The sequence below is a fragment of the Betta splendens genome, chromosome 3, assembly GCF_900634795.4.
Source record: "Betta splendens chromosome 3, fBetSpl5.4, whole genome shotgun sequence".
In the NCBI taxonomy this organism is placed as follows: Eukaryota; Metazoa; Chordata; class Actinopteri; order Anabantiformes; family Osphronemidae; genus Betta; species Betta splendens.
In genome coordinates, this window is record NC_040883.2 from 18741631 (window position 1) to 18754077 (window position 12447).

Genomic DNA, 12447 nt, shown 5'->3' on the forward strand with positions numbered 1-12447 from the left:
ACTTATAATGAAACCAAACGTTTTTACTCACGTTAAGGAATCGTTTTGTCCAGGTAACCAAGAAGCTATGAAAATGATAGGAGGCAGCGTTTTCTGCTTTCTAACAGCGGCTTCCTTCATCCGCCTGCTTCCCCTGAAACCCCCGAAAGCTGTCTGAAAATATTGCATTTTATATAAGCAAATCACGTTTAATATTGCATTGTCTGCATTTAAAAATTCATTTTTTTAAACGCAGCAAAAAGCGAAGCCCAACAAAAATATTTAGATTTGGGGTGTGAATAGGAAGAATTTGGAGGAGGACAGTGTGGTCATTTAAAATTAAAAAAAACATTAACTTTTATTCTTCCTTTCATTAATTCTTTCTCGGTCTCCCTCTCTCTCTGGTGTGAGGCGGAGTCACTGTTGGATTATTCTGACTCTGATGTGAAACTTCATTAAATGTTGATTGTTAGACCTGCAATAACATAAAATGCGGCAACATCATCAAAAAAATTCCAGGCGTCCGCTTTTATAATTATTATTATTATTATTATTATTATTATTATTATTATTATTATTATTATTATTATTATTATTATTATTATTATTATTATTACTAAAAAATGCAATGAAGACCAAGAAAATCCTGGACAGGTCGTAAAATATTGCTTGAACTAATATTTTAAGAACAGAAATCTAAAACGAAATCGTTTCAATTTGTAGCTCTTAACAATGCATTAAATTGTCACACCATTATTTTAACTCGAACCTTAATAACTGCGTTCAGATCCAATCACACCCATAAAATCACAGCTTTCTTTCTTCGATTTATTAGAAGATTGCTGGAACACACCTCCCTGTTGAATTTGGCTTACAGGATGAAGAGTACCAATGAAAGTAAGGGGACAACAGAGGAGAGCGAACAAGTTGTGAGAGAGGGGAAGGAGACAGTGGGACATTTTCCTCGATGCACATGTCGCCGCAGTTTTGTAAACATACTTGTGCACAAAGTAAAAAATAGTACTTACACAACGTTTCCGTAACAATTAACACGACAAACAACGTGGTGATCTTAATGTGAAAACAGGCATTTAACAGTGACTTACACCATCCACAAAATAAGGTCTACCAGTAGACAGCTCTACTGTACGCAGTGATCTTTTCCCAATGCATAGAGTGTTTGCACTGCAAACTGAAACACGACGAAATTTTTTGTGGTCTCTTCTTTATGGAGCAGAAAAGGTTCTCTTGCCCTCTGAAACGTTCCCATGTGACGCCAATCGTGTCCACAGACACTATAATTTATTTCCAAACACAGGAGCTCATCTCTGATACGTGATAAAGTGAAGTCTGTATATACAAAACCATTTCGACATTACTGCTCTATAAACCTAAAGGGTCTTTTGTGCAAATTTAAAATAAATATATCTATAGATGTGACAGCCCACCGAGGCTAAATTACTGCCCGTGAATTAAGATTTCATGCAGGCCTAATTTTTTTAGTTAGTTATAAGTTTGCAACTAAATTTGAGTTGATAGCAGCCTCCAAACGAGAATAATTTAACAGATGAATAAATGAACAGATTCATGAATTATATTATACCAACAACGACAAAACCTAAAAGCAAAAACACAGTTCGACAATCAATGAGGTAATTCGTAAATGGCTATGCTTTAAATAATAGGCCTATTGGGAGAAAATAACTCGCTATAATATCAAGCAAATTACCTCTTTCAACGTGTTTTAAAGGCAATTTCGACGTCGCTAAACTTTTTTTCCCTCTTAACAACTGAGCGAAATTCATGTGATCTGTTATTTGCATACTTTACATTCACCGATAACGTGAAAATAAACAAGATATATGAAGCCTCATAAACCGGGTATCTAAAGCCCATTGTGCTCCAGCGTGTAAAATCACTGGAGACAAAAGACTGAAAATGGTGTTGTAGTGTCCCTTGGTCCCCAAATTCAGTCACTTAAGTTCTTATTTTGTTTTATCTTTTCTTTTCTGTGCGCATCAGTGAGTCGCGGAAAATTTCAACCTCTTCTGCTTCTGTCTTTGGTTACAAAACCACACTCGCACCACATTTTTTTTCAGGTCCAACTTTTCCGCTATAGCTGCAATTTTTTCGGACGACGGTCGAGGCTGCACGGCGAAGTACGCCTCCAAAGACCTCTTTTCTGGAGCCGCTATCGAGGTCCTCTTGCGTTTCTTTTCCCCTCCGTTGAAAATGTCAGGTTTGCTCATTTTCTCCCTCTGGGCCCCCTCGGCCTCCTCCAGCCAGGCCTGGAGAATGGGTTTGAGCGCAATCATGTTGTTGTGAGAGAGAGTTAACGACTCGAATCGACAAATTGTACTTTGGCTCAGTGACCCCACGCCGGGGATTTTTAGATTCGCCAGAGCGCTGCCCACGTCCGCCTGGGTCACCCCCAGCTTGATCCTGCGCTGCTTGAACCGCTCCGCGAAAGCCTCCAGCTCCCTTGGGTCTGTGTCCGAGTCATTGATGGAGGGGAGTCCGGAGTTAGTGAGCCCCGGGCCGCCTTGACCTCCCCCGTGATGTCCCGGTAAGAGCCCGTGGTGGGTGAGAGGCGAGTTCATGCCCATAGCTTGATGGGAGAGGTGACCCAAGCCGTGCATGTGAGAGTGCGGGTGGCCGGAGGAGGTGGAGATCAGCCCTCCGCCGCCACCTCCACCACCTCCGCCACCGCCTCCGCCGGCCCCGTCGTGCGCGCTGGACATCAGGCTGAGCGACTGTGAGCTGATGTGGTCCATGATGTCCGGAGGCTCCAGGTTCTGATGGTGGTGGTGGTGGTGATGGTGGTGGTGGGCCAGCGGTACAGTGGACGTCGAGGAGCATGGTACCGTGCTCATCGTGTGGTAGGTGGCGTCAGGCTTAAACGGATGCGTCTTGCCCTGGGACACCGCGATGTCCACGGCCGCCAACGCCTCAGCCCGGGCCAGCAAGGTCTCATCCAGGCTCGCAAATATGTTACTCTGCAGCTGCCAGGGTGGAAATTAAACGGGAGACGGTGGGAAAAGGAACGGGTGCGAAATGAGTGGGGAAAAGGAGAAGACGGCAGAAGAAAGGAAAGACATAAATAAATGGGTCTGTCAGCCGGGACTTTTGGCGACACAGAACGCGCTCGGATTATTCCTTCAGAAGCGACAAGTCATAAAAATTAATACAAAAACAGTAAAGCCGAAATTTGCGCGAGCATGCTTTCAAAAAGATCACAGACGCTCCGAGTGATTGCCGTGGAAGACATGAAAAAAACATTAAGTGCGCGTCTTAGCGGGATGCGCCTTGGAGCAGCCCTCGTTATTACGCGCAGACAGCGTTCGGCGCTACATGCAGCCTAAGTACAAAAAAGGACAAAGTCGAAGTTTTTTAGGGGAATGGTTTACCTGTGGAGTTTGTAGACAGGCTCTCCTTATAGCTTCCGAGCTGGAATGCAGGGTGGTGTACTTGTGCTCGGGTAAAGAGGGATGCATGGCGAAGTGCGGCTGTTTGCTGTTCATGGACATCATCTTGGCGAGCTTCTCCAATTAAAGTGCACGGGAAACAAGGGGGAACGGCTACAAGAGCTGTAAAATAGTCATAGACACACTGATCCTTTGCCTCTCCAGTAATGATGCGGCGCAGTTCGCTGTGTAGTGCGCCGAGTGCAGCCTTGAGCCCGGAGATCACAGAGATGCCTGCAGACTCTCAGACGCACTTATCTGTCTACTGTTTCCCACTGCTGGGGATGAGAGAGGCTCTTACACCTGAGCGCCTCAGATCTCGTCAAGCCCGTGCTCGGCTGCTCTCGCGAGACAAAAACTGCCAGAGCAGGCTGACAGATAAGAACTGCTCACAGGGCAGGCAATAACATCTGGAGACTAGACGCCTGCGTTTTTTAAGAGCTCTCTTCTCTCCATCCAGCCACGGGATCCATGAACTTCGCTTGTCCCAACGTGCTTAACGCCCCGTTCTTGACGTATAAACCCCTAACTTTAGGCCGTTTATCTCGGCAGACACGTTTTAAATCACTTTTGTAATATTTTACACAGTAATACACAACATTAGCAATTCAATCGGTGGAGTTTATTAAAAAATAAAACTTAATTTAGGGCATTGTTTTTGAGACAGGAAGAACATAATTAGTAGCCTATTTTACGTAGTGCGTATTAATGACCTGCATTGGGCTAATTCATGTACATCGGGGAAAGGGAAAATATCACGCACACCTATTCCAACATTTATTATCAAATAATAGCGCCAATTATTTAATTGAGTACTTGCACGACTTGCCAGCTGTTCTTGGCGCACTCACTCATCTTAACCCTTGGTGGTAATGAGGCCGCCGCCTCGTCATTAAACCCCATCATCGCAAGACGAGTACTAAACAAATTGATTTAATACACCAGCGTAACCTTGTACACAGTCTTCACCTTAATTAATTAATCCCAATGAATTAACACTTCATTTCTTCAAAGCACAACGGTTACCCAATTAAAATTTCATGCAGCGATTAGAGGTGTGTGAAATATACATGATATCGTTAAATTTGCATAATAAATAAGGCGCTTTCTGCTACAATGGAACGGCTGCGCGCGCGCGGTCTAACGTGGCGTTCGGTTATAGGACACAGCGTGCTCTACATCAGCGTGCGCAGGTCATGCTCTTTGGTGTTTATTGGCTGCGAATCAGTAATCCTTAGTTTGATGCAATGCAAATTCGTAATACTGTTAATGCGCCATATTAAGCATTTTTAACGTTAGTGCAGCATGACAGCCTTTGATCAAGAACGCGTTATTAGAAAACTTAAATCATGTGACCAAGACGCTGAAAGAGATAAAAACAATGAAATCATAACTCATTGTGTCAATGTATAATTTTATTTTTTGTATTACTTAATTCAAATGACTGTTTCTCATGTTCACTTGTCTTAGTATTGCATGTCATACAAAGATGACAATGACAAGAGCAATTTACTACAGTGAACAGCACAGAGGTGGTCGTTCAATTACAACACATACACATATTCAGGCCAGACAAACCAGTGCACTACAGAACCTAAGAAACCAGTTACAGTTTCCATTAATCTATGAACCACCACAGTGGACAAAATTACAATACTAGACGTTTATTACCAAGCATCACATACACAAATATATCTTGAAGCAACACTGGAGTTAGTATTTCGAGCCATGTGTGGTTGTCAAACCTGACTAGAACACAACAGTGCACAGTACAGTGAACTGAGTTCCTGCTTTTTAACCCCTTCACATGAGCTTTGAAAGCTTTGTGGGACTGCTTATGTTAAAAGGACTGTGAGACTTTCTCTTTATTGGCTGGCTGATATTTAGTGAAAAGCTTTCTCTTGTGTTCACAGGTCTACCGGTGTAGCTGGAGGAGGAAGAGGTAGGGGAGTTTAAACTGTCATGGTCTTGGCTTGGACTGAGAGAGCCAGAGGGACCTGGCTTATTCCCTTCCTGCGGATCAAACAGCAAGTCAAAAGACAATTCTTCAGCCTGAGAGGCCCCTTCATACCCAGCACAACCAACAAGATGGGCACCACTCTCCCTACCTGACACCACTCCAGTAAAACTTTCCTCTGCTGAGCCTTTTGGAGCCTCTGTGCTATTCAAGGTGGCATCCATATTGTCACGCTGTGGATGGGTTGGCTGGTCACACTGCAGCACAGGTTTGCCACTGTGGCTCGATAAAACAACAGGGCAGGTTTGTGGTTCTGGGATGACAGTGTTGTCTAGGTCTATGGCAGGAAAGGAAGCCAGAGAGAGCTGTGACCCCCGGCTACTGGAACTTTCTCCGTCCAACATCATGCTATCCAACTCAGAGATTTTGTCCAGGTAGGCTGCATCCATGGAGGCCTCACTGGACATGTGGAAGCTATTGGTCTCAACTACAGGATTAATGGATGTGGACCCTTTAATTGAGCTTTCTTTACTTGCACCTGGGCATGACTGCTCATTAGAATTAGAACTTTGCCAGCCACCCCAGAAGCCAGACTTGGAATGGTCCATAGTAGCTGAAGGCAAATCTTTGGTAAATTTATCAGTGCTGCTGAATTGATCCTCCATGTTGCCGTTACTCTTTGTGGGACTAGGAAACTCCTCAAAGTCTAGCCTCCTCAGATGGGACATAGGCTTAAATGCAACTTTTTTTTCACGGATGCCAGGGCTCCTCAGCGTCAAGGATCGGAAGGCGGAAGAGGGAGTGGTGGGCAAAAAATCAGAGTTGTATTCTAAATGTTCATTTTTCTGATCTTTAGTTTGACTTTTATTAAACTCCTTGTTATCTGCAGAAGGCACGTATGCCAAACTGCGATTGCTTGAAAATGTTGGGCATTCCGTCTCTGGATTACTGCAGATCAACTGCCTTTCAGTGTCACTCAAGCTTCTCATCATCATATTGATTTTCTGTTGCTGTGTGAGTGTGTCTGATCCACCCTTGCTACTTGCACAGGCTTCCTGCCCATCAAAACATTTTTCAGACTTTCTGATCCGAGACTCCAGGTCTTCAATGTACTGGTCACTTCGCTCCAGAGCCCTCTTCAAGTGGTCTACATCACGCTCGTTCTGCTGGATTTTAGCTTCTAGTGCTGCCACTGTGTAACGACCAAACCTGTGGAGAGCATAGTGTGTTTCTAAATTGTACAAATATATATTGACATAAAATTCAAATAAATGTTTGACTTGTCATAGGTTATGTGTGATTGCTGCCAGAAAATAAATCATTGCTAAATGGAAAACAACACTGCATTAAATCTACCAGAGCCTAAATTGATCAACTATTACAACTATTTGTCAAAGAACTAAAAAAGGTATCTGTACAGTTTCACCCAATGCAGTGACATAAGGTTGTGTCTGAAGTATCCTCTTCCTTACAATACCCATCCCCATACCTTTTTCACTCTTAACTAAAGGGAACAATGTCCCAAACATGATACTAAATAAAATGAGAACCTGTATTTGTTACTGACTTTCTAAGTAAATACAGGTCAGTGTCACAGGTATTTGTCATTATTACAAGAAGATGACTTACTTCTGAGGAGATCTGCTTGCCACCTCTGCTTTCAATCTCATATTTTCTTGTACAAGATCGATATTTTGAGATCGTAATCCCTTATTTGCCTGTGGATTGTAAAGTAATATTTACATGATGTAACAAATATTCCTACTCCTCCTGCAGACATAGCAGGAAAAGTCAGACATAGTATTTATACCAAGGACATTACATAAGCAAATCTTTTAGTGAGTCAGTTGAAGGATGTCAATTAGATGTTATAAAATGTTAAAGTCTTATAATATTAATTTTAGAAATATGCTAGCAAATATGCTTATACTATCACTCAGTCCTTAAAGGTTGCTGGAGCCTAGCCCAGCTGTCAGTTGCACGAGGTACACCCTGGACAGGTCAGCCAGTCCATCACAGGGCAACATACATGAAGCTGACAATCCACTCACTCTAGTATTCCAATCTACAGCCATCAATCTAACAGAACAGTAGGCAGGTTTTTGCTGTGAGGCTGTATAATGATCGCCATTCTGAGGAGGCACAAAAATCTGAGAGACAATGACATACCTCTAATTTATTATCAATTAGAGCATACATACCTCTTTAAGCTTATCCATGTCCTGCTTGACTTTATCGCAAACATCGGAGGCAGTTCGCAGCTTGTTGGTCCATTCTTCCAGGATGTGGGCGTCTACCTTTTTGTCGCCACTTTGCATTGTATTAATGCTGCTTGGATGCAAAGCAGTCTTCAACTGTGCCTCCAAGCTTAGATTTTTTGATTTCAGGTCTTCATTCTCTCTAATGAGTCCTTCAATTTCTTCCTATGAAAATTATACAAGTAAAGCTGGGTTTAATAATTAATTAAAAAAATTTATGTTTATTATAATTCCTAATGAGCCAGACAAACACAGGCCAAATAGAGTGTGTACCTCATACTCCCGTAAAAGCAATTCTCCTCTAGTTTTTCTAAGACATTTCCTTGTAGAAGCACTCTCGCTATGATCACTTTCGTTTGTACCGCCTGCAACAGAAACAAAAGACAATTTGAACCACAAGAGCACGTTTGAATAAGGCTTTAAAAGAGTAGTATCTTTGTAGCCTCCCCATAAGCAAAGTTCTAACATTTTGGTAAATAGTCATGAGCAGTTTAATCCCCACTCAATGAGTGAGTGAGTGAGTGTACTTTCTCTATTCAGCAGGAACTGGTTCACAAACTCAAATTAAAGCTTTCTTTCAAAACAACAGAAATTCATGCTTTACAGTCTGTTAAAGGCTGGACTGGTCAACAAATGTTTGTTAGAAGAAATGATTGCAATCACAAAGCTTTTGCATTTGCAGTGCTTTCTTTCTATCAATATTTTTATTTAGGTTGCAGATCCAGCTAGTGGCGGCTGAGCTACATGCCCACATTAAATATCTTTTCTTTGCAATATGATCCTAATAGAAGTGCTAATAAAACAAGCAAAGAAGTTGTACATTGACATTGCGTCAACCACAAAGGATGAAAAATAGAAGTAGTTTGAGTACTAGTTTAAAGGATTGAGAATATGTCTGCGATATGGACAGATTACAAACAAACAATTAATTGTAGACTTACTATATCAACAAAGTATTCTTATTTCCACTCTGTTGAAGAGAAAGATTACAAAAGTCTGAACTTTAAGTGCTTCTTAACAACAGTTCAGTTTCCTAAGTGTATGTGATCGTGACTGAAGTGTGGGGATGCTGCAGGCAGACGAAGCCCCACATGACCCCCTTTGTAAGGAGCTAGCATTGCTACTCACCAATGATTTCTCTGCAGGGATTCTCCGCTGTGATGGGGACTCTGCAGGCAGGACACTGGCTGGCTTTCTTTAACCACATTTCCATGCAGGAGGAACAGAACACGTGGTAGTTGGCACAAATCACAGGCTGTCTGACCTGAACGGAACCAAACATCACCACTTAACAGTTACCGTTTGTAGTAAAGCAGTTACATAAACAAGAGAAAGCAGGCTGCGAGAGTTAGCAACGGTGGCTAACTGGTAACGTTAACAGGCATTAGCTAAGGTTACTAGGCAGCGGCTAATTCCTTGTAAACAAAGCCCTCTGGTTTAACAGCAGCCCGACATTAAGGGTTTGAACCGGACAGCACTTACCTTTCCTAAACATATCTGACACGAAATTGGCAAAGTCAAAGAAAGGGTCGACGTCTGGTAGTTTAGAGCCATAGTTTGTCAGAATACAGCGCGCGCACGCCACACTGTTCCAGAGACGATACAAATTTCCCACCATGACCCGCTGCAGAGCGCGCGCCCAAACCTACACTACGGTGCGTCAGAAAGGCCAAAAAGGCTGCAGTGGCAAACGTACAAAGGCAGACATAAACCAGGAGGTATGTTCATCGTGGATAAGCCTCAGCAATATGTAACAACGACAGTTAAAAAAATGAATGATTTTCACACTTTATCTATTGAATTTTTAGTCATTAGTTGCAGCCATATTTAGATATAGGTGGCCAAACTGCCTCTCACTGCACAGTTGTTAAAGTTTCTAATAAGACAAAAATAAATAAAAGTGATTAACTGATGTCAGTTCCATCCATCCATCCATTTTCCAAGCCACTTATTCCCATATGTGGGGTCGCGGGGGTGCTGGAGCCTAACCCAGCTGGCTATGGGCGAGAGGCAGGGTACACCCTGGACGGGTCGCCAATCCATCGCAGCGCCTGATGTCAGTTAATCATGTTAATTATCATTTCAAAATTAGAATTTCATTCATTCAAAAATAATATATTAGATCTGTTCAAGTTGGTAGATAGGAATTTGTTAGAAATTACTGGGCTACATACACACATTTGACTTGTGTTATTCAGTTAAGAATAGAAAATGAATCCTCAAACTGTGTTGACAGGCCAGAGAAAGTCATAAGAAAAGCTGGTTGCATATTTCTAGAGATAAATTGTTATGAAACGTTTTTTACTCTCTCTACATTTTCAATTTCAAGCAACACAAAATGTAAAGTTCACACGTTTGTTACAGCACGTTTATTATATAAAAACAGCTGAAATTATTTGAAGTTAAATATTATGCATGCATTCATTACTGCAGTACAGTTATATTTCCAGTATACAAACAACATGATGTTCCCCATGGCTAAGTTATATTTTTAATAGTAATAGACAGCAATGTGTCATCCATAAGTTTGGGGTGTCACAGATTGTGCTCAAAATGAATATCAGAAATTTATGAGAAATAAAATAGACCTGAAAAGCCTACAATGGTTCAATGTTGTAAAAATAAATAAATATTACTTGCAGATACTCTATCTAGCAAGATGCAGGTGCTGATGTGTGGGTTAAAATTACATGTTTTTCAGTTGCTTTGTTTTATGCAATAGCATAAAGTAGTTCAGGAAAAACTATATAAATTTGTCCAAAATGTCCACAGACATTCATCAATTTAAAATTCCATTAATGAAGACTGCAGCACATTGTATTAAAAGGCTTAATCTCAAACAAATAATGCAATTTATACATAATAATACAAAGAGTGGTCTAATATTAGAATAATTTCCAATACAAATATTTCAAATTACATTCCCTTCACAATTTAGCCCAATAGAGCCATTACTCATATCTAAACTAACATGTCTGTTTTTTCATCGTGTCTCAAACCAAGACATCTTCTCAGGATATAATAGGATTAGAATTGACTGACTACAGAATGAGCTTGTACACTGGTCCTAATTTGAAAACACTGCTAGTACTTGTTTGGTTGTTTTTAATGCAATCTTAACTGCATCACAGACCACCAATTGTTGTAGCTTATTTCGAGCTTTATGAGAAGGTTTCCTGTAAACCTATTTCAAAAATTAAATGTACTATTAACTAAATTAATGTTATTTGATGTTACTCGTATTATCACCATATACTGGGAATTTATTCAAATGCTTTCACGGTTTATTTTAACAGCAGGTGTAGACTGTACACACAATAAACAGATTCAAACATTTTTAGTCACCGTTCCTGATTAAATAGTGACTAAAAGAAACAACATTTCTGCACTGCAAACTTTCACTCAAGCCCATATTCACTTCAATAAAATGACTTAAAATAGCCCCTGACATACATGATGCTGTCAGTATGCCATGCTACAAATTGCAACTGAAGTGCTACAGGAACTTGTTACTGGGAAATTTGCCCTAAATACAGCCAATAACAGAATGGAAGGAAAGGAATACACATTTTCAACAAGTCCTCTTGTCCCTCATAGATTGCATTGCCTTGCAACAAGCCAGCCATTAATTGGTGACAGTCAATTAATCACAGCTGGAACAGACGGCTGCATCTATTGATCTTGTCCCGGAGCTTATTTTTCATCCCTAAATGACACCGATTGCCAGATTTGACCAGCATGTGTAATGGACAGTAAAGAACCAATGACCCGAGTGTCAGTCTTGTCACTGGTCGGCATCTGGATCCCCTCCCCCCTCATGGCCAAATAGCATCTTTACCATTTAGCTTGGAAAGGTTTAGACTGCCCTAAGAGCACAGCAGCGAAGTAGTGCGCTCTGGTGCTCAGATGACCTTTTCTGTTTAAGGCTTAATCTCTGACAAATGCTTGCTTTAATTAGCCTGATACCCCCTGCCTTGACTGCCACCCCACCCAGCTTCTCTGTCTCTGTGCTTTGCACTCCCAGCGTGCCTTCTGGAAACTCACAATCACATCAATGTGATCGAAATGGCAGCAAATCCTACATGTATGCTTAGGTGAGAATCTAATGTTCATTAGTAAAGGGATAATAACTAAAACATTGTATTCTTCAAGAGAGAGACATATCCAGTTTAAGATAACATACAATGGCTACCTGCATCTATTGATTAGCATCCACTGAGATAGTGTGTGTGTGCTATATCAGGAGAATACAGGAAGAACAGAACATCCAGACAGTACTCACATTTCATTTCTATTGTTTATTTTTAAATCAAGAATCACATTTACCTAATGTTTACACTTATTTACCATAATCTCAAAGTGTGGAAACATGTTTATAGAAGTCTTTTGAATGAAAAACTTTTCCATCCATTCCATTTAAGAAAGTGAACTGTCATCTTTATGGGCTTCAAAGACCACAATTCCTGAACAGTCAGAGTTTTCCCAAACCTGCGTTGTGTTTCACATGCACGATATGTTGAACCAGTCTCAGCTTTCACGCACTCTACAGCCGTTTCTTTCCTGTTAGCACAGTTACAAATAGCCTCTCTATATCTCTATACAATCCATCGCTTTGACCCTTCCTCTCTCCCAAATGACAGCTGGGATAGGCTCCAGAGGAAAAAAATGGTTCAGAAACTGAAGGAGTGAATGAATGAGTTTCATGATTAAATACTGTAATGACAGTTAAATGTAGTAATTTTATTCTTGTAAAAGAAAAGTTAAAATTGAGCGATGAACATGTTTCATT

General features: G+C 41.1%; 2 protein-coding genes across 3 annotated transcripts; both read right to left on the reverse strand.

Annotated features, from left to right (window-relative positions):
* Positions 1-793: 793 nt before the first annotated feature.
* On the reverse strand, positions 794-3776 carry pou4f1 (POU class 4 homeobox 1). The gene is made up of 2 exons (XM_029145372.3): positions 3387-3776; positions 794-2981 (listed from the first exon to the last, which is right to left on the reverse strand). Exons 1-2 carry the CDS (start codon positions 3507-3509, stop codon positions 1998-2000), a joined length of 1107 nt encoding a protein of 368 aa, XP_029001205.1. The 5' UTR covers positions 3510-3776; the 3' UTR covers positions 794-1997.
* Positions 3777-4837: 1061 nt separating this feature from the next.
* Positions 4838-9304, reverse strand: obi1 (ORC ubiquitin ligase 1). Of its 2 annotated transcripts, XM_029145247.3 has the most exons (7): positions 9141-9304; positions 8787-8922; positions 7932-8023; positions 7602-7823; positions 7030-7118; positions 5552-6609; positions 5318-5456 (listed from the first exon to the last, which is right to left on the reverse strand). In XM_029145247.3, the coding sequence occupies exons 1-7, from the start codon at positions 9210-9212 to the stop codon at positions 5446-5448; spliced, it is 1680 nt and encodes a 559-aa protein (XP_029001080.1). In that variant the 5' UTR covers positions 9213-9304; the 3' UTR covers positions 5318-5445. The 2 variants fall into 2 exon arrangements, with proteins under 2 accessions (XP_029001079.1, XP_029001080.1); XM_029145246.3 differs by having other exon boundaries at positions 4838-6609; positions 9141-9303.
* Positions 9305-12447: the final 3143 nt, after the last annotated feature.

What these genes read in the sequence shown, in the direction of transcription:
- pou4f1 (XM_029145372.3), bottom strand. Translation starts at nt 3,509, where the DNA reads ATGATGTCCATGAACAGCAAACAGCCGCACTTCGCCATGCATCCCTCT. An exon ending in CCTGTCTACAAACTCCACAG is followed by an intron (nt 2,982 to 3,386) that starts GTAAACCATTCC and finishes CCACCCTGGCAG; the next exon opens with CTGCAGAGTAACATATTTGC.
- obi1 (XM_029145246.3), bottom strand. Translation starts at nt 9,212, where the DNA reads ATGGCTCTAAACTACCAGACGTCGACCCTTTCTTTGACTTTGCCAATT. An exon ending in TCCCTGCAGAGAAATCATTG is followed by an intron (nt 8,024 to 8,786) that starts GTGAGTAGCAAT and finishes TTTCTGTTGCAG; the next exon opens with GCGGTACAAACGAAAGTGAT. An exon ending in TGCTTTTACGGGAGTATGAG is followed by an intron (nt 7,824 to 7,931) that starts GTACACACTCTA and finishes TAATTTTCATAG; the next exon opens with GAAGAAATTGAAGGACTCAT.